Source organism: Saccostrea echinata, unplaced genomic scaffold (assembly GCF_033153115.1).
Source record: "Saccostrea echinata isolate AGI-Se365-2 ecotype Australia unplaced genomic scaffold, CSIRO_AGI_Sech_v1 ptg000010l, whole genome shotgun sequence".
In the NCBI taxonomy this organism is placed as follows: Eukaryota; Metazoa; Mollusca; class Bivalvia; order Ostreida; family Ostreidae; genus Saccostrea; species Saccostrea echinata.
Window position 1 is genome coordinate 9,933,755 of NW_026889759.1, and position 22,151 is coordinate 9,955,905.

Consider the following 22,151-nt stretch of genomic DNA (forward strand, 5'->3'; position numbering starts at 1 on the left):
ATGTTCCGCTAGAAAGCGACGGGTAATCATTGCTAAACAGTAGGTAACAGATAAGTAAAAGTGAGGTAATACTGCTTATTATTGTCAGAAACAATTATGGATGTCATTCATACTTTTGAGACTGCAAGGAGTTACACTTGGATTTTTTGTGTATATTGTAAACGGTTTGTAATCTTTTTTATTTTACCTCTAGGAGAGAGAGACTTTTTATTGGTTTGCTTTTTTTAAACAAGAAATTATGCTTGCATGATCAGAACAAAAATAGGATTTAATGGGTTCCAAACCCCGTTGTATCATATTAATTTGGAACTGATCGACAATGTTTAATAACTGATGATGCATCGTGTTGTGTTCTTAGTGCAGTTTTGATCACTAATCTATCAAGATGCATCATGTTCAATGTTCGATATACATTGCTTTTAATTGTTTTTCACTTCCTTGATTCTATATTTGAAGTGAAGTACATAGACACATTTGATGGGAATGGAGAGCAGCACTGTGCCTCTCCGCCATACAGAATTACAAGGGAACGTGAAGTTGCCGAGGCGATATGCGACGCCCGGAAGTTGTGACGACTCGGCTGATCGCTTGGAGGATTTAGCCCAGGCGATGAGTTGGGTTCGACAAGAGCTAGTAAGTATAAAACGATTTCTGAGATGGGCATGTCACTCAATCACCTACTATTACAACCCTTCTATGTTGCATATAGTGTAAACGGACATGATACTGCATTCCGTTGTCTATATTGGCTGAAGCTGGACCCCGCAACAGATCTATACAGATGATTTATCAAATGGGGATTCTCATTGTCAAGATTTCAAGCACAAACCGAGAATAGGTTACAAAAGATACATGTATTTATTCTATATTTATTGGGTATAATTTAACAATAAAACTACAATATTCTTGTTAAAGACAGAATTACTATCATAAACGACTTTGTTTTCCTTTAAAATGTGATTACAGTCTTAGAATTTTCTTCCCGTGTCCTCAAGTGCATTCCAACGAGTGCATGTTTTTTTTATGTTTGCATTTCAGTGACATATATTCTTTCCTGGAGCAAAACAGCTTAAGCAAGACTTAACTTAGTGGTCTTGGAATACGTTACCAGAAAGTTCATAAAGCACATATAATGATTATATGATGTTTATTTTTTTATGGAGCGCCAAATCAGCATAAACTCAAATAATTGAACATGTCTTTAATTTTTTGAAGATAGGATCAATTTATTTGATGAGCGAAAAATTCAGTTAGTTTAAACCATAATTTATTTGAAATTTACAAGCATACAGTACAGATATTTAGTGAAGATCGAACAGGATTCGAAAACAAGTTAGAAAACTTATGTTAATCCCACAGGTACTTGTGGACAGGACCCCCCCTCCCCCCCGTTCCACACAAAAACACCCCACTATAATGTATAGTGGGGTATTTTTGAGTCGAACGATTATTTTGGGGTTTTCACGATTTTTTCCTATGGTACACATGATGAATAAGTGTAATGAAAAAAATGTCCAACAAACCTCGGGGTTGAAGGGGGGGGGGGTCCTGTCCACAAGTACTTGTGGTTAATCCGTCTCCTTATAATTTGTTTAAGTAACAGATCCTTATTGGGTAGTACAGAATAGTGCGCTGGAGATTAAAAAAAATACGTAGAATTTGAAATTTTAAAAAATTCAGTTCAAGAACTCTTAATTACTAATGGTACCTTCAATTCCTAATTACTAATACATGCATTATACACTTTAATTCATCATTGATGATATCAATAACAAATTTGCTAAACTGATGCGCACAATAATTGAATTGTTGCTCTCTTGAAATGAATTATTGATACCAACGAATGAATTGATGCGCGTAGTAATTAAACTGAAGAGAGCAATAATTTAATCAATGTGCGCAATAACTGAATAAAGTGTATATACGAAGGGTTATCAAAAAGTTCGTGGACTAGCGCCATGAAATTAAAACCGCTTTAGGTACATCAATGAATTTTTACACATTTAGTTAGCATCATCTCTTCTATCTATAGAATAAACCATAAATCATAAGTTTCAGTTTTTAATAAACTGTAAATGCTTTAGGCCCGTAGGAAGCAATTTCAGTTGGGGGGGGGGGGGGGCACAGCTATACATTTTCAGTTGAGGGGGCACTATCAACTACCAAAAATTCCTTGACAAGCAAAAAAAAAAAAAAAAAAAGTCATCAGACGTTTTTATTGAGGGGGCACCAGCATATAATAGCTATGTTTTCTATAGAAAACTGTATATCAAAAAATTAATTTCTATAGTAAACTATATATCGGCAAAATTATTGGGGGGGGCACGGCCCCCCGTGCCCCCCCCCCCCCCGGTTCCTACGGCCATGTGCTTTTATAAGCAATGGTATGTCCAGGCGGCGCAACCTCAATATGACGTTTTTTTCCTACCTGAGTGTAACTGAGAAAAATCTTAAGATATGAGTATTTGTCATAAAAATCCCGTTAATTCAGGCATGTGGTACAACACAATTGTTCCGTAAAATTTGCAATTTTTACCCCATTCAGTAAGTTCTATGAAATTTCGTAAATTTTATATGGAGTGTCCAAACAATTATAGGCTTGAAAATGACGTCAAAAAGGAGGAGGGGTTTCTTTTTCCAACATTCTATAAAGTTTTGCTCCTGGAAAAACTGGTATAGTCCTAAGGAATGTTTCAGAAAAATAAAATGCACCCAGAGTACTTGTTTTAAATGTCCAAAAAGATTCAGAGAGTTGAAAGATGCACAGTTAATGTCGATTTGTAGTCAGGGTGTCAAAAGTTAGTCACGTCGAAAAGTGACGTTGGTCATTTGTAGTAGAAATTGAACTCCAACAAGCTTAGTATTCTGGTATAATCAAGTGGGGATCTTTCCTATGTATAGATACATTTACAATATTATATGCATTGAAAGCAGCTGTTCATGACATTGTAAAGCCATATAAACAAGGTGGGGTTAAGTCCTTACTTAACTCCAGGTAATCCCATCAAGATAAGTGTATGAGGTAGAGAGAGCGGACATTGAGAAACAATGACGTTTGTCAGACGTCATCAAACTAAACGGCGACAGCGCCGGGTGTTCATATAATGTCTTCTTTTTTTTTTTTTAGAATAGTTTGGCAAATTATCAACGTATCAAACCAAAATTTTCAACATTTCTTAAACTTTTGTTGTTTTATGTGCCTTCTAAATTTTGTAAGCACAGACTACATAGTATTAATTTTATCGCATCAGTCCACGAACTTTTTGATAACCCCTCGTATTAATCTCTTCAGTTGTATTATTACCTGCATCATTTAAGTTAATGAAATTGAATTGTCGCTCTCTTTAAAAGAATTGATGCGTACGTTAATTCCTGTATTAAAATCATTGTAAAATAAAGATATCTTCAATTGAACTAAAAGATTACAAATCATTTATACCAAGGTCTTAATTAATTTTTGCAAACGATAATTCCACCACTTTGTTGAACTCAACAGTTGAATTGATACCAGCAATAACTGAATTGATGCACACGTCAAATCAAATTGAAGAGAGCAAATTTTATTGAATTGATGCATTTGGATGTTTATTTTGGATTAGAAACATTGTTCAAACTTTCCTGTTTGTTAATACTTCGGATCAAGCTTGATGCTTCATTTTACTCATACATCATCCAAATATTTTTCGAATGAAATAGATTGAGTAATTTTTCCCCAGTATGCCATTTATAAGAGGAAGATTGGGCCATAAAGAAAGTGATGCATTGCGTGTTTCTATAGAGATGTCAGCAATTTGTAAAGATTTTGCCGAAGTACACAATTGTACTGACGGCCCTGCACAGACTGAAATAATCCATCTTGATTGGATATGGCATTCTTAATTGATTTGAAATTACAATTTGTTGTTGCTAAGCTCACAAAGATTTTGTGCATTTAAACATGCATTTAAATGCATGGAAATGACTAAATCATTATCCGTTTATCTCTACGTTAGGAACGGCATGCTGATTTAGCCATTGATCTGTCCAAATTGTTATATAATATGCAAAAGTTCTGCTAACTAGTCGAAAATTTTGCAAAGTATTAAGATGCACACGACAAAAATATTGTTTTAGTAACATAATAGGCGAAACGCTCCAGATTTTGTGTGTTGCAAATTTCAGATACTGTTCAAAATAAACTGTATTTATTTTACATTGTAGATACAGTTGCGCCAACATGATATTCTCTTAAAGAGACAATTTTGTGACATTCAAGACACAATACGTTCACTGCGTAAGACACGAGTTCCACGTCACGAGATTATGTCCTCTACCTCAAGCCTTCATTCTACTGCTAGCAGCGTGGACATTACGATGGAAAATTACGGTGTAAGGACGGCTACTAGCGCCACTTTACTTCAGGAGAGTGAGGACTCTGTGGACGAAGCATTTGCTTTCAGTCGACCACGTACGTCGTCCATGAAAACTATACGTGATCTCGCCGCGCTTGCGCGTAGAAGAGGAAGTAAGGAGATGATTTGATGTCAAATGACGTTTTTTAGAGACCCAAAGATGGTGTACGTGTGATTATAATAATGTGATTCTGAGAACAAACATTTAATCATTTCTAGTGATCAGATGGTTAATGTGAATCGTGAAATGTACGTCATGTATACATGTAGGATAGATCTCAACTATTTTGGCGTATTGAAAATTTAGCGCAATTGGTTGACACTGTTATGAAACAGTTACATACATATTTATGTATTTTATATTGATCTACTTTTCTTCGGTGACTATAAATGAATGCTCAAACTTATCAATCAAAGAAGGACACTTGCTTTATTAATACACTGACTTACAATTTAGTGTCCTTATGCTTGCTATAAAATATACTAGTACCTTGCTCTGCGTCTCTGTAAATCTATAAATTACTAAATACATTTTTAGGTCACCTGAGTTTACAGGTGACCTATTGCTATCTGTTTTCGTCCTTCGGCGTGCGTCGTCTGTCGTGCGTTGACATTTGAACATTTTCAGCTTCTTCTCTGGAACCACTGAACCAATTTCAACCAAATTTGGCATATAGCATCTATGTGTGAAGGGGAGTAAAAATTATGAAATTCATGACTCCTACCCCCCTGGGGCCTGAGGGATGGGGCTAAGACTATAAAAATTAATGCAATCTTTAAAAATCTTCTTCTTTACTCCTGGACATCAAGCAGGCAAACTGTTGGCATTAATGTAATAAGCATTGAGCCCTCTACCTAAATTGTGAAATTCATGACCCCAGGGTCAGGGGTTCTGGTGCTAGGGCAGGGCTCTGTTGAATATATAGTGAAAATGCATTATTTCTTTAAAAAAACTTCTCTGATCCAGGGCAAAGAAACTGAATGCATAGTTATGGTGAGTAAAGTTGGCTCTTCCTATATTGTGAATTTCATGGCCCCTGGATCAGGGGTTCTGGTTTTAGGGCGGGGCTTTAATGATTACAGTAAAAATGCAATAATTCTTTGACAATCTTCTCCTTTTCTCCTAGGTATTAAGCCGATGAACTAAGAGTATAGCTATGATATGTAAGGTGCCTCTTCCAAAATTGTGAAATTCATGGCCCCAGGGTCAGGGTTTCTGGTGTTAGGGCGGGCGCTGTGGAATATATGGTGAAAATGCACTATTTCTTTAAAAATCCGATGAACTAAGAGTATAGTTATGATATATAAGGATGCCTCTTCCAAAATTGTGAATTTTATGGCCCCTGGGTCAGGGTTCTGGTGTTAGGACAGGGCTCTAATGATTACATAGTGAAAATGCATTAATTCTTTGATAATCCTCTGCTCTCTTTCTGGGTATTAAGTAAGCTTACTAAATGTAAAGTTATGATGAGCAAGTGTGTCTCTTTCGAAATTGTGAATTTCATGGCCTCTGGTTTAAAACTTGAACCCAATTTAATTGTGGCAAAATTGTTGCATGATACTCAGGTGACCTATAAGGTCCGTGGGCCTCTTGTTTAAAATTTGTTCAGTAGTGATGTATCTTCTCACTAAATTATACATTAAAAAAGACATATATCTGTGCATACTCCCAATCATTTCCATTTTTCATATATAGAGTCTATATTTGTAGTCTCCTCTCAACTTTTTTTTTCGTGCCCCGATTTCGTTGAAAACGGGGAAAATTAATTTGGGTTTTTCCATCCGCCCGACTGTCATTCTGTCTCGGTGTTAGACTTAAGTTTCCGGATGAAATCTCAAAAGTCCTTTATCTTTTGTATTGAAATTTTATATCAACGTCGAATAACTGAAAGAAGAACAGTTATAATTTTGAGGTCAAAGGTTAATGTCTGAAACATACCACAAGCACTTGTTTCTATAATAATTTTTTTAACCCGTAGTATGATAATATATAATAACACAACCATATATGACATACTTGTCCTTATTTTATTTTATCTCTGAAAACAGAACTCAAAACTCTGCTCGCCGACTGGAAAATTCGATTCACACCATGAAAAGGTATGTACCGTACTAATCTCAGACAGAGAATGTTCAGATTTAATTAAAAATGAGTGGGTTTTAAAATTAAATTCCAAAGTTTAAATATTGCAATAAATAAATAAAATTTGTTAACGTTTTAATTTTCAAAAAACATTACGATGTTTTTCTGACGTAATTTTAGAAAAAGATTTTTAGCCAATCAAAATCCAAGAACATATTTCGCCAGAGATTAGTGCAAACCAGTTCGTGATGCGAAACGAATTTTCCCGTCTGCTAGCATCGTTTTGAAGCTGTTTATGGAGATAAAAGAAAATAAAGACAAGCATGCCATATATGGTTGTATAGATAAATTACCTAACCATAGAAGAAAATGGTAATTAACACTTTGCCAGTACATTGTCTCTGACAGTGTAAAAGACTGCGATTCTGGGAAGGGGGGTACTCCATGTAATTCGGAGTTAGATACCTTATGTTATTATTATACTATGGATTAAAAAAATTATTACAGAAACAAACTAATGTACCTATGACTTATACTCAGTTTATTGCTTTTAAGATGATTCCCAGATGATAACTTAAGTTCTTTCTTAGCTTTTGCAATGAAAGGAGATGGGCGAACAAGGCGAGCGAAGTGCCTGTAGTGCTACAAACATGAAGGTGAAAATTAAATCTCAACAAAACTTTCTCTGATATTTCATCTGACATTAAGGTTCATCGATACTCTGATAAGAGAGATAACTCTTATTGAGATAAATGTCTATTATTCCTTTATAAATTTGTCAAGTTGCAATGTCTTTTTTGTTTAATTTTGCCCCGCAAGCTATGATACCATTGTTTGTATTTTACTTATTTTACTTATAAAATATAATTCTTTTGGAAAATCATATGAGTTAAAATAACATTTTATATGAGTGAGCAGAGTGTTTATGTACCTTAAACTATACTCTATGTAAAATCTATACAATTCGCAAAAATCTCACAGAAATGAGTGAAATTATTTGCCTATGAAATAGCATACACACACTAAAGAGGGTAAAAAGGATCATTTTCTCATACTATTACACAACTTGTTTGATATGAGTCTTCGCTCCATTTTTTGAAAGTTTATGTAAAAAAAATCCAGGTCAATCCTCTAATCGTTTCTTTCTTCAATTCCGTTCTTTATTCTCTCATGCAGAATCAGATCAGAATTTGGTACAAGAGGTACATACAAATGTATATATACAAACACAAATAACAGTCAAGGGTCAAAATTAGACAAGTATATAAAGAAAAATTAGGAAAGACTGAAATAAACATATAATCGGTTATACATCTACATTTTTTTTACAGCCAGTCTCCCGTCCTGTTACTTTGTACTTTTAAACGGGGACATTTATCTTTCTTTTTCTGTAATTTTGTGTGGCTTGAGGGGGAATGGAGGTGTCTTTTTTTAAAGTCTTAATATTCTATTCAATTGTTAACAATTACGATTAACTGAGTTACTGAGAAGTTTATTATCTTTCCCCCCTATGCCTTCAAAAAGCGTTAACTTAAAGATGATCTGAAGTACACTTTCGCAATATATCCTATCATCATATCTCATTTCCCCTCCTAACCCCTTAAAATCATAGACTTAAAGCTTTAGGTCTATGTTAAAATATATCCTCTTCATGCTAAATTTCCAAAACACCTGGAAAGATATAGTTTCTGTTATGATACATATTACTATACTGTAGGTCTGTCGTCAATTCTGACGGGTTAGTGGGTATGTGAAGATACATACATATATCCCTAACGAATATTAAGAGAAAAAAAAAAAAACATTTTTGTAACTTTATTAAAGACTTCTTTCGTAATGTAGACACCAGTTCCCCTTCTTCCGCCTCATCTCCTTAATTTCTTCATAAAGTCTTCTAGACTAGTCCAACAATCTTCTTTTTTTTTTTAGAGGAAAGGGTGGGTGCGTTTTATGTTTTGTTAGAGTATTACAACCATGCTTTGTATATGTACATACTTTTAATGGATTTAAGGACACATCTCGGTCATGCCTACTCATCTCAAAGACGGAAGAAAATATGTTAAAATGTTTTCACCAGGACGTGTTTAAAGTAGCTAATATCATAGAAATAATTCGATATATTGGACTGTAACCAAATTGAATAAAATTGATTCAAAATCCCACTTGTTGTGCTAATAAAATATTTCATAAAAGGACCTTTCATTCAATAATAACTAAATACACGTCACGCGAAACCGGATGTGTACACTGCGCCATGAGCCAAACAATGCGATTGGTTGACGAGGACAAGCCCCCAGTACACGAGGTTTATTAAGGAAACATAACCAAATAAAGAATACCCAGGTAAGTCTTATCATTTGATATCTTCCCGAAAGTTTCTATTGCGGTTTATTTTAAAGAAGAGAAGCGATTCCGTACAGGATTAAAATATAGTACCAGTCATGACACAATGGATAGAACAACGCGACATATTGCACGGTGTTTAAAGAACAGTAATTCATTGAAATGAAAGGTCATAAGGTCGTGTCATATGTAGTACTATTAAGAATCTAGTTGGTTTTTTTTTTTTTAGGTATGTAGAATTTTTATTTCTTTGCCGTCTTGGGAATGTCGTTATTGAATCAGAATATCCGTGTGTACATTGTCGATAATACAGAATTACGAAAGGAACATGTCTAGACCATGACAAGGAACGTCATGAATTGCCAAAGAAAATCAATCACTTTACTGCTCTTACGGATATACATTTTAGCACAAGTATAAACACAGATTAATTATTGATATTTCGACAATTCTGAACATTAAGAAATTAAACAAAGGTCAATTAGTATCAATAAACGCCAAAATCTAAAAAAGAAAAAAAAATATGTGAACCTTCTTAGTTTATTGCGTAATTTTAGTCAATATGTCTTGGTTATTTCACCAATTTCTACTATACACGTGTGTGTGTCACATGAAGAAAAAACTCTGTTCCACTTAACCTTGAGCTCAACCAACCATGAATGTATTTTAATAGATTATTCATTAATACTTACTGATCCTTGAAAATCGTTAAAAATAACAAGTGTGTCTTTTCCATGGGCGGATCTTGAGGGGTTGGGAGTTGAGTTCGGACCCCCTGGAATTTTCAGTCATTAAATTTCTATGTAAAAGCAGCGAAAAAATGACATTGGAACCCCCCCTTTTTTAAAAACAGTAAGGAGAGAACTCTACCAGAAGAAAATTGACTAAGGAAGTCTCCTAACCACCACCCCACCCCACCCCCGAAATCGGATTTTCATATTTGGGTAAGAAGTTAAAAATTTCCGAGTTTGACATTTGTTATAGTTGATGCAGAAACCCCCCCCCCCCTTTTCGGAAAAAACTGGATCCGCCCTGTTTTCTTACATTTATGAATCCTCATTTCATTTCTGTGTTTGAAGTATTCAGAAAGTATAGAACAGAACAGAACAGAACATTTATTTTCTAATTTAGAGCCCATAGCAGACAAGTATGAAATTATTACAATAATAAAGAAAAGATACGCCAATGGATAGTATAACAACTTGTAAACGACATTGCTCATTTCAACAATAATATTGTACTATTTCAGTTAAAGGGAATACTATATATAAAACTGTATGACTACTACAACATGTTATCATTTATGAATTTGCCCACAGAATTAAGAGTTTCTTTGTCTTCAGTATTGAGTAACCAAAAAAGTTTTTGTTCATCATCTAATGCCGAGAAATTTGGAAATTTACTTTTAATTGATTGAAAAATTTCTTTTCTTTGATGATCATATTTTTTACATGTTATATGTATTCTGAACTATTTTCTAAGTTATTTATATCTAAACCAGGAATTACAGTAATATATTTATACTTTTTTCCCCATGCCGTAACAAGCATATTTTCTTGTAGAAAACTGTTGGAAAATTTAGAAGGGCGCAATCTGCTTAAAAATGACAATCTCATACTTGAGACAAATTAACAATTTTTCGTCTCATGTGCAAACGTATTCAGGAAAAATAAAACTGGAAAAGACACTGACAAAAATAGGTGTCAACATTTATACGTGTCAATAAATATACTGCACTAAAAGGAAGAGCGCGATTTATACAAATTGTCAAATCATAAAACCGCAATAAGTGTATTTTAAAAGAACAAATGTTTCTAAAAAAGCACGCCACATTTAGGTGCATTTTTTGCTTACGAATTTCTTTTTGTTATTTTACCTGAAGGGGTGTGGGAATGAGTGGACAGCCCGTCAGGAATTTGTTGCGTAGCTGTGTCCCGCGGGCAAGTTTTGTTCGCAAGTACAACGGTGTTAGTGGTGTAGCGCCAGGGGTCAAGGACAAAAATGAGCATCCTAACGTTCTCATTACAGGTAGTTAAACAAAAAGTAATCCTTGATCTACGATTTTTGGTTTGTTTTTTTTTTTTAAATTAAGAATGTTGTTATTTACGATATATAAAAAAATTTACTTGACATTATCAAAAACAAAGACAAAACAACAAACAAACAAACAAATGATTTAGATTTATTTTGTTAATGAAAAGCGGTACAATGAAGAAACACAGTTTGCCAATTTACTGTGTTATTAAGGCTAATATAGTGTCGTTCATAAATGATGCATGTGCTATATGCATCATTTATACTTTGTATATTTTATATACTATATGGTCCTCTTTTGATCCTTACTTTTTTTATGATTTTCTTCAGGAAGTCTTGGGCAGTTGGGGACTGGACTCGCCAAAGTAATGAGGTCATTATATTTTCTACAATATACATGCTTTGCTTTTAACAAAGATTATGTTAAGATTCAGGGCCTTAACTATAGAAGGAATTGTAAATTTTACTTAATTCTTCTTGGCTTGCTACTAGTATTTCAAGTAATATTTCGATACAATTGAAAATGCGACGATGTATTTAAAAAGTTCTCTCTTTTTTTACAGACAGCGTTATGGTCGGAACAATGTAATAATGTCCGACATCCTAAAACCATCTAAAGAAATTTTGGAAAGTGGTGAGTGTTTTATTTTGATGTTTTACTGGCTACATATATATGGAATTTGTACTATTATGCTAGTATTGCATTATAATATTGCATCCTTTGCAAAAGAATATTTTAATCAGCAAGGAATCTTTTAAAAGAAAGACACACATCACGTTTCCGAATTTTAGTTCTTTGTCAAGACCACCACGAGATTCATCTCTTGCTAACGTACTACACTAATTTGAATTTTGACATGATTGTATTAGCGAATTCGAATATTCGGCAAAATTAAAACTAAAAAAATTTGGAAGGAATTATTAATGAATTTCATGTCTGACAAATCATGCAGTGTAAATAAAACACTGGAGTCAGATGTGAAATCAAGTCAGACTATGTAAATATAGGCCTTCAGTCGCCTCATAAAATTTATACTAAGTGTTTTAAATGAAAGCACTACATTTTCTTTGACCGCACCATTTGGGATTTGTCTATAGTTAGATTTTTCTTGACCAGGTCCGTATGTTTTTGCCGATATTTTGGACTTTAAGAAGCTACAGGAACTGATCGTGAACTATAACATTGATTGGATCATCCACTTCAGTGCTCTGCTTAGTGCCATAGGGGAAAACAATGTCCCACTGGCAATGCGTGTCAACATCGAGGGTCTCCATAACGTGCTCGAGTTAGCCAAACAGTACAGACTTAAAATATTTGTACCAAGTACTATCGGTAGGTAGATCGTGTGTCCACTTCTTAGCTATTTCCTACAGACTAGTCACGCATATGTACTAATTATCAACACGTGCTTCATAATATATCTCTATCACTTTTAGGAGCATTTGGTCCAGACTCGCCACGTGATCCCACACCTGACCTTTGCATACAACGTCCTAGAACAATTTACGGAGTCTCCAAAGTTCATGCTGAACTGATGGGCGAGGTTTCTATTTCTTAACGATATGACAGAATTTCAAAAGTTTTTTTTAAACTTCGTTAATATTTTTTTTTAATGTCCATATTTTCAGTACTATTATCACAAGTTTGGTATGGACTTCCGGAGTTTACGATTTCCGGGCATCATATCAGCCGATACAAATCCGGGAGGTGGCACCACGGGTACGTTTGAAACTAAAGTATCCTGTTTCCCTTTTAATAGCATAATAATTGATATCATGGCGAAACAAATGAAAATTTTTCATTCTTTCAGATTACGCTGTAAAGATCTTCCATGACGCCCTAAAGACCGGCCATTTTAAGTGCTATCTACGCGAGGACACTAGACTTCCGATGATGTTCATTGACGACTGTCTGCGGTCAGTCGTGGAATTCATGGAAACTCCTGACTCAAAGCTAAAAATGAGGACTTATAATGTAACTGCAATGAGTTTTACACCAGGCGAGATTGTGGAGGAAGTCCGAAAACACGTGCCGGAACTGAAAGTGACGTATGAAATTGACGGCCGACAAGATATAGGTAACCAGTTAGTCACTTGTTTCACTCGAAGATAGATCCATTTTAGAAACCAAGAATTTCTGACATTGCTAATTGACTATTTCTTTCAAATTAAAATATGGATACAATTATAGATCTAGTATATATAATTCCTCATTTACTTTACAGCTGACACCTGGCCTAAACGTTTTGATGACAGTAACGCGCGCGCTGACTGGGGATGGAAGCATACGCTAGATCTTCCTGGAATGTGCAAGGCCATGTTTGATTTCCTGGCTCCATCAGAAAAACCAGAACAAAGGATAAAAATGTAAACTTTAATGTTAATTGTCAAGGACTCTGGACTCGTGTCCTGCTAGAGAAACGAATCTCAAGAAACGCAATGGAATCTCAATTTTAACTTAACATGAAATCTCACTTTTTTGGAATTGTTTTATTTGTTTGATGTGAATTTTTGCGAGTTTTAATGTTTATATTTTGGGTCTTTTTTGTTACCTGCTTTTATACTGTTAATAAAGGTATAAGTTATTATAATAGTATTTTATTTGCATTTATAACTATTTATATTTATATAACTATTTCTCAGTTACATCAATATTTTTTTTTAGATAAACATGTAGTAAGTCTTTGTAATATTGTAGCATGCTTGTACCGTTTCAGAAATGTAAATACATGTAAATTTTTCATGCAGATATTGCACTATTGCAGTAAAGTTTTCGGCAATAATTTCCCATTATTAATGTATGTACATGGAAAATTTAGGAAACGGTAATCTTATCTTAACAAATATTTACATAGCATAAAAGAAAAGAAAGAAGGAAAGAAAAAAGAAACAAAAGATCAACAATATTTCCTTTTGGAAATTTGACGTCAAATACATGTATTTAATTTTTTCATAAGGCCATCTTTAGAAAAATGTTTGGTTGCCCTCTCCCGACCGATTGGCTAAAAATGGCCCGACTCAAAACTTTTTTTGCCTCCGGGAAGCAATTATTTTTTTATGCATTCCGGAAAATATATTTTGAAAATTCAGCATTGATGTTGAAATTTTCTAGGAAACAAAATTCCACACCTACCTACCGACCCAATTATCCCCCCCCCCCCCCGATATTTGAACTACAACAGAATTTTTTAGGAGATAACATATTGCAAATGCAAAGAGGAACAACACCAAAACTAAGGGTATGTCATCGTCGATGTATCTAAATTCGAAGCCCTTCACCGGTATATAGTGACGTCTCTATATGTGTGAACAATTCTTGAATAGGACGTAAAACAACATTTAATTAATTAATCAATCGATTCTCTCTTGGAGCTTGTGGACTCAAAACCGTGGTTTGCGACGATAAGGGTATTGTCCTTTTATTTGATAAAATAAAATATGTCAGAAAGGACAGTATGCTTGTTACCTGATTCCGTCCCTTGGCTTGGATATATTTGTTCAACAAGTTCGGAAGTATGTTTACTGTAAAGTAGATTTGCTTCAACTGAAAATTATGATAATGATGCACAAAGACTTAAGAAGTCTTACTTTTGAATACATACTGTCATTGCAAACCAGTCCGACTTACGACATGTTCCAGCTCGCATTTCCTCGTATTTTAAAACAAATTGTTTGATGCATTATTCAGGCACACTTTGATTTACTTATTTTTTCAAACTATGAAGAACTAGTTATAATTGTAACGGGGACCGTTACAGATGTTCCCCAAACGCTCCCCAACACCCTTTTGGTGTCTTATTTCCTGTAAGCTTCATTAAATAAGCCAATGAAGTATATTGATAGTTTTTTGCATTTCATGCGCGCGCACGTGCATGCATGTGCAGGATGACCATGTCATCTCATCTATACTATTAATGCATCTTTATATTCTCAGTATTAAAACATTTCATCAAAAAATAAATAAGTTCCGGCTATATCAAGTATATTGGTCATCTTAGCATTGCACGCATGCGCACCTGCATGCATGTTCATAATGACCATGCCATTTTGTCTACACTTATAATATGTCGGTTTATTCTTAGTATCAAAGCTTTTCATAAAAAAAATACAAAAGTTATGGCTACATTAAGTATATTGGTCATTTAACACATTGCACGCGCGCGCATGTGCATTCATGAGCATGATGTCCACATCATCTTGTCTACACTTTTAATATATCTGTATATTCTTAATATCAAAGCTTTTCATAAAAAAATATAAAAATTACGGCTATATTAAGTATATTGGTCATTTAACACATTGCACGCGCGCGCACGTGCATGCATGCATGCATGCATGTGCACGATGACCATGTCGTCTTGTCTGCACTTTTAATATATATAAAAATTTTGAGTATCAAAGCATCTCATCAAAAAGTATAAAAGTTACGAGTATATCAAGTATATTTGTCATTTTACGCTTTGCGCGTGCGCACACATGCATGCATGTGCATGTTGACCATGTCATCTTGTTTACACTTTTAATATATCCTTATATTCTGAGTATCAAAGCATTTCATCAAAAAATATAAAAGTTACAGCTATATCAAGTATATGGGTAATTTTATGCATTGCACGCGCACGCACGTGCATGCACGTGCGCTCAAAATAACCTTGATTCCGCAAATCTACATAACATGCCTATTAACCCTAAAAAGGTTTCACCTCAATCGGATGAGTAGTTGACGAGATCACTCGCGGACAAAAAAGTACCCAGGAAGAAGAAGAAGAAGAAGAAAAATAATAATAACTAGAAACTCATTGCGAGGAGCAATGAGAGGTCTTCCGTCTGATTTTGAAAATAAAAACGTAAATCCAAGCTGAAAAGGTGATAAAAGAAATTCAGACACTCTGGAGATTTAACCCTGGTCGTCAGCGTGAAATCCAACATGCTAACCATTAACCATTCACTTTTTTGCATCACTTCCTGTCACGACCGGAAGTAACGACGATACAAGATTTCCTCGCAATTCAAATAAAATGATGACTGACTATCAGTTCTGAAAGTTTTAGACTTCAGTCGTTTACTGTTGCCGAGCAATATCGTGAGAACAAATTCTAATTCTGAGGACAGGTAAACACGCGACCGGAAGTGAATTTTATAAAAAAAAAAAAATCTCTGACGTTTCTCTATACATTTGCAGTATCTACAAAATGCATAAAAACATTTCAAGTACTTTATCGTTAAGCAATATTTATGAGAAAGTTAAATATCGAAATAACGTAGTTTATCATCTAAAGCCGGAAGTTGACGTTTTTGTTTCCGGTGGAAACTAACATATTTCAATACAGCGAAAGAGATGCAATAAAGTGATGCTAACTTCAATTTAAAAAAAAAGTTAAAATTTTTGATTTCTTTGATCACTTCCTGTGACGACCGGAAGTTACGACTGACGCGTTTAACCAAAATGGTTTTGCCTACTCCTCAAGGTCTGCTGCTCATATAAGTCTGGTGTTTTAATCTTTTACCTGTTTTTGAGATCTCGCTCAGACAATATTCTCATTTTGAGGACAAAAAAAACACGCGACCGGAAGTGAATGTTTGAAAGATATTTGAGGTTATTCTAGACCTTTGCATTCTGAATAACATATTTAAAATTCATAACAAATACATTATGTATAAAGAATATTTATAGGAAAGTAAAATACGCAAATTTTGTAGTTTTTCTCTTATAACCGGAAGTTGTCGTTTTTGTTTCCGGTGGGACCAATATCTTTCGAATCTGCGAAAAAGATGCAATAAAGTGATGCAATTCTTAAATAAAGAAAGAAAAGTTGAAATTTTTGATTTCTTTGATCACTTCCCGTGACGACCGGAAGTGACGGCTGACGCTCTGAACCCAAGTAGTTTTGGCTACATCTTAAGGTCTGTTGCTCATATAAGTCTGGTGTCTTAATCTCTTACCGTTTCCGAGATCTTGCTCACACAACTTCTCATTTTGAGGACAGAAAAACACGCGACCGGAAGTGAATTTTTGAAAGATATTTGAGGTCACTCTAGATATTTGCTGTCTGAATAACATATTAAAAATTCATTTCAAATACTTTATCTACAAAAGATATTAATGGGAAAGAAAAATACTTCAATTATGTAGTTTTTCTCTTATAGCCGGAAGTTGACGTTTTTGTTTCCGGTGGGACCAACATATTTCGAAACTACACAAAAGATGCAATAATGTGATATAGGATTTAATTCAAAAAAGGAAAGTTGAAATTTTACGATTTCTTTGATCACTTCCGTACACGACCGGAAGTGCCGACGACGAACGAAAAGGCGATTCCACAAATTAAAATGTCACGTTCTATGCTCTCCAATAAGTCTCCAGTTCATGTCTTTAACCGTTCTTGAGAACATTCGCGGACAACATTCCATTTAAAAATCAGGAAATTGCCCGTAACTTGGAACCAGAATGGAATTTTCCAAATTTTCCTTGTGATGAACAAACTTCATACAATGACTAATTTTTCCTGAAAGTTTCACGTAAAACCACTGAATAGTTTTCGAGAAAACGCCTGCACAAAATTTGGTCAAAAAATAATAATAATAATAATAACTAGATGCGTTTCTTGTTGCTAGGGCAACAAGTGGTCTTCCGACCCAACTTTTCTCCAGATCGCTATGCTGCCTCACTTCATTTAACACTTTATTGAAGGTATTTTTTGTTTGCGTTTATGTAACACAGTCTTTCAACATAGATCATGATTATTTCTGTAGAATCTCTGTTAAAAAAGCTTTAAAAAATAAGCAAAAACTATCATACATGTCTTCACAGAGAAAAATATCATTTACAACTGAAAAAAGAGAGAAACAATCTCCCGCCCCAGCAGGATTCGAACCCGCAACAATACGAGAAAGTTTGGATCGGTCATATCTTTGCAATAAATGCATCAATCAAAATGATGAAAAGATACTTAGAACTCTTAGAAGACTCTCTATTAATCCTGTAAATCCCAGAGAAAAATATTGAAAAACAAAAAAGTTACAAATTTAACATTTGTTTGCGACCGGAAGTACGAACGACGAAAAATAATGGTCGATCAACATATCTACATTTGATGCTCTATCACCTCAGCAAGTTTCATATTCATATCTTATCATGTGTATCGGAAGACCTTAATAATAACTCGTAAACTAATTGTTCAGAGAACAATTAGAGGCCTTTCCACCTTTTTAAGAGTTTTCGTGTCATTTGAGCTGAAAAAAAAGAACAAGAGGCCCAAGGGCCTTAACGGTCACCTTAGTACAATACAACAATTTAGAGGATCCATACACTGATAAATGAAGCTTTGTTGCCCAAAAGCAAGAAAAATAGTATGATGAGCATCAACAAAATAATTGGTATAGAATCTATCTGTCCCCCATTTATCACTATTACTATGCAGACTATTAACGAAATGTCTATTTTTAACCCCATATTATGACTTCTCACATTGGTCTCTCTTGGCCTTTGAAGAACATTAAAAAAATAAGTTATTTTTGCCTCACTTTTATTCTTCTATTATTTCCAAGTCTACCTGATCATTAAAACTATGAAAGTACTTTTTGTATTATACAATAAATATTCTTGCATAATTCTCTTATTCTATTAACCTTTCAAATACATTATTTACAGTGATTAATTATCAAAGGTGAATGGCAAAGGGGAATAACTTTGCTCGGCAGAATACAAGTTCATAGAGCCCTGGCCAGGACCAGAATACTTGACTAAATAATCCAGGTGTTCAAAATTCTGGTAAAAATACCCTTGCATATTAAAACTTTTACTCTGTTTGCCTCGAATATGCCCAGAAGAATACAAGATTTTCAAAGAAATGCATGTTCACTATGTTATTAAATAAATAAAGCCCCCCTCCCCCTTTACACCAGAAAATCTTACCCCGGGGCCATGAAATAATAATTCTGGAAGAAGCACTTTGCTCATCATAACTATACACTTGTTTCTTTGCTTTATTACCAGTAGTAGTAAAAATATTTTGAAAGAAATTATGCATTTTCACTATAAAATCAATAGAGCCCCCCCCCCCCTCAGAAGAACCCCTGACCCAGGGGCCATGAATTGCACAATTTTGGAAGAGGCATTCTTCCTTATCATAACCATGCACTTCCTTTGTTTGAACAATACCAAGGAGCAGAGAAAAAGATTTTGAAAGAATTTATGCATTTTCCTTATATATCAATAGAGCCCCGACCTAACACCAGAACCCTTCATCCAGGGGCCACAAAATTCACAATTTCTGAGGAGGCATTCTTGCTCATCATAACTATGTACTTAGTTTATTTAATATCCAGGAGAGAGAAGACTTTCAAAGAAATAATGCATTTTCACTATATATACCAATTGAGCCCCACCCTGACACCAGAACCCCTGACCCAGGGACCATGAAATTCACAATTTTGGAAGAGGCAACCATGCTCATCATAACTATGCACTAAGTTAGTTTATTTAATACCCAGGAGTAGAGAAGAAGATTTTCAAAGAATTAATGCAAATAATCAAGAGCCCCCCCCCCCCAACACCTGAACCCCTGACCCAGGGGCCATGAAATTCACAATTTCTGAAAAGGCAGCCATGCTCATCATATCTATGTTCTTAGTTAGTTTATTTAATACCCAGGAGTAGAGAAGAAGATTTTCAAAGAATTAATGCAAATAATCAATAGAGCCCCCCCTCCCCCCCCAACACCTGAACCCCTGACCCAGGGGCCATGAAATTCACAATTTCTGAAAAGGCAGCCATGCTCATCATATCTATGTTCTTAGTTAGTTTATTTAATATCCAGGAGCAGAGAAGATTTTCAAAGAATTAATGCATTTTCACTATATAGTCAAAAGAGCCAACCCCCCCCCCTCCTTTACACCAGAACCCCTGACCCTGGGGCCATGAAATTCACAATTTTGGAAGAGGCATTCTTGCTCTTCATAACTATGTACTTAGTTAGTTTATTTGATACCCAGGAGCAGAGAAGAAGATTTTCAAAGAAATAATGCACTTTCACTATGTGATCTATATAGCCCCACCCTAGCACCAGAACCCCTGACCCTGGGGCCAAGAATTTCACAATTTTGGTAGAGGGCTCAATGCTTATTACAATGATGCCAACAGTTTGACTGCTTGATATAAAGAAGAAGATTTTTAAAGATTGCATTAATTTTGGTGGTTTTAGCCCCACCCCTCAGGCCCCAGGAGGGCAGGGACCATGAAATTCACAATTTTTGTTCTCCTTCACCCATAGATGTTATATGCCAAATTTGGTTGAAATTGGTTGAGCGGTTTTAGAGAAGAAGCTGAAAATGTTCAAAAGTTTACGACCGACGAACGACGTACGACGTACGACGACGGACAAAAACGGATAGCAATAGGTCACCTGAGTTTACTCAGGTGACCTAAAAATGCAAAAAAAAAAAGTTTAAAAAATATAAAAATAAAAAATTGCTCCTCTAGCTGGGATCGAACTCAAAACCCTTGGTTTGAAAGGCAGGTGCGCTAACCACTGCGCTACACATTGCGATAAAATTGGGTAAGTTAATTGTTTAAGACTATAGAATAAATACAAGCGTATTTTTAGAATCGGTAGGGGAAGAAAGAAGTTCCGTAAAAGGAAATAGTTCCTGAACATGCAAGCAGTATATAAATTAACAAGGGACGGGCTGCGTGAGAAAACCTTAACACTGTTCCCTAATGAAAATGTATTAATGGACTGTAGCCCGATTCATCGATATTGTGAGCATGCTGAACTTTTTGAAAATAGCTTTGTTGTAAGCTTAAAAGATCGGGTTCGGATTTTAATATTTCTGACTGAATATCCTGAAATAAATAGGAAACATTTAAATAAGCATTTCTTTGGGTTAAATTAAATATGTGTAGCACAAATTAAACTCCCAACATGCATTTTTAGAAGGGAAACACGACAATGAAAGCGAGAACTGTTTTTAATATACCGAAAATCGCTATTTCTGGAAACTGATTAATTCTAAATAAAAATCAAATAAATTCCAAATGTAAAAGAAAGAGAGAATGCTTGGTATTAAAATGTCGTATCATATCAGGAAAATCGAATGCTACTAACGACATCTGAAGAAATAGCCGATAAAAGGTTTAGATCATTTCTTCGTTCACCTGCACTTTAATTTCAAACACAACAGAACTTGTAGTTTTTGCCGTGAAACTTCATGACTTCTATAAACTTAAAAGACTCACCGTAAAACTCTCAAGAAAGTTTCTCTGAGGTCTATACTACATTTGTACCAAATATGGTGTCGATCCGAGGTCTGGTTTGAATTTTAAAGAAATATTCTACGTTGTTGTTGATGTGATTTTTTTAAGAAGGGGGGTGGGGTGAATTATTTATTTCATGCCTCTTTTAAACTAAGAATTGTAACTACTTTCACATCTTTAAGCCTGATTGTGACCTTTGGGTCAAGGTCAAAGGTAAATGTTAAAGGTCAAGGTCATTTCAAAAAAAAACAAAACAAAACAAAACAAAAAAAAAAAAACAAAACAAAACAAAACAAAAAAAAAAAAACCCAAGGAAATCTTTACTTTCTATGTTTTTACCTGATACTGAAGCTGGATGCATTTCCTTACTTTTCATTTGACCCAATGTCAAGGTCAAAGGTCAAGGTCAAAGTTCAAGGTCATTTGGTGAATTGCTATATTTTACACATATATAAGGAATTTCTTATGTTTTTAAATGACTTTGACCTTGACCTTTATTTCAAAGTCAAAGTCAAATATGCCGATGCAGTTGGTCCCATGTCTCTAGGATACACCGTTTTAAAAAAAAAAAGTTCATTAAATGTAAGCAGCATAAACTTTCAGGGGCAGTAACTCATACAAGGGACCACGGTAGAGCGCTCGCTCCGTGATCGGGAGGTCGTGAGTTCGAATCTCGGCCGCGACTGACCTAAGTCGATAAAAAAATGGGTAGCAACTGTTCCTTCGCCATGCGCTCGGCACTTTGAAGTGAAAGTTGCGGGTCCTTCGGATGAGACCTTAAAAACCGAGGCCCCGTGTCACGGCAGGCGTTGGCACGATAAAGATCCTTCACTGCTCAATGGCCCTGAGTGCCGAGTAAAGGTCAAAATTTGAAGCCCTTCACCGGTATAAGGTGACGTCTCTATATGAGTGAAAAATTCTCGAATGGGACGTAAAACAACATACAATCAATCAATCAATCAATCAATCATACAAGGGACCAAAAAATGCTTTTGCAATGATAGAATGAAGAGAGTTCTAAATGAGTCGAAGACACTGATGAGGC

At 35.0% G+C, this 22,151-nt stretch overlaps 2 protein-coding genes across 3 annotated transcripts; both read left to right on the forward strand.

Annotated features, from left to right (window-relative positions):
* Positions 1–4,886, forward strand: LOC133184709 (uncharacterized). 2 transcript variants are annotated; one of them, XM_061319782.1, is made up of 3 exons: positions 1–22; positions 457–633; positions 4,201–4,886. In XM_061319782.1, the coding sequence occupies exons 2-3, from the start codon at positions 478–480 to the stop codon at positions 4,519–4,521; spliced, it is 477 nt and encodes a 158-aa protein (XP_061175766.1). In that variant the 5' UTR covers positions 1–22; positions 457–477; the 3' UTR covers positions 4,522–4,886. The 2 variants fall into 2 exon arrangements, with proteins under 2 accessions (XP_061175766.1, XP_061175765.1); XM_061319781.1 differs by lacking the exon at positions 1–22 and adding an exon at positions 62–164.
* A 3,848-nt stretch (positions 4,887–8,734) lies between these two features.
* LOC133184710 (L-threonine 3-dehydrogenase, mitochondrial-like) lies at positions 8,735–13,408 on the forward strand. The gene is made up of 9 exons (XM_061319783.1): positions 8,735–8,817; positions 10,700–10,845; positions 11,182–11,224; positions 11,415–11,485; positions 11,969–12,184; positions 12,289–12,395; positions 12,481–12,571; positions 12,663–12,929; positions 13,077–13,408. Exons 2-9 carry the CDS (start codon positions 10,710–10,712, stop codon positions 13,220–13,222), a joined length of 1,077 nt encoding a protein of 358 aa, XP_061175767.1. The 5' UTR covers positions 8,735–8,817; positions 10,700–10,709; the 3' UTR covers positions 13,223–13,408.
* The last annotated feature ends 8,743 nt before the right edge of the window (positions 13,409–22,151 follow it).

Excerpts from the sequence above, each read along its gene's own strand:
- LOC133184710 (XM_061319783.1), top strand. The coding sequence starts at position 10,710 with ATGAGTGGACAGCCCGTCAGGAATTTGTTGCGTAGCTGTGTCCCGCGG. Across the intron at positions 10,846-11,181 it reads TCCTAACGTTCTCATTACAG|GAAGTCTTGGGCAGTTGGGG; the intron begins GTAGTTAAACAA and ends GATTTTCTTCAG. Across the intron at positions 12,396-12,480 it reads ATGCTGAACTGATGGGCGAG|TACTATTATCACAAGTTTGG; the intron begins GTTTCTATTTCT and ends CCATATTTTCAG.
- LOC133184709 (XM_061319782.1), top strand. The coding sequence starts at position 478 with ATGGGAATGGAGAGCAGCACTGTGCCTCTCCGCCATACAGAATTACAA. Across the intron at positions 634-4,200 it reads GTTGGGTTCGACAAGAGCTA|ATACAGTTGCGCCAACATGA; the intron begins GTAAGTATAAAA and ends TTTACATTGTAG.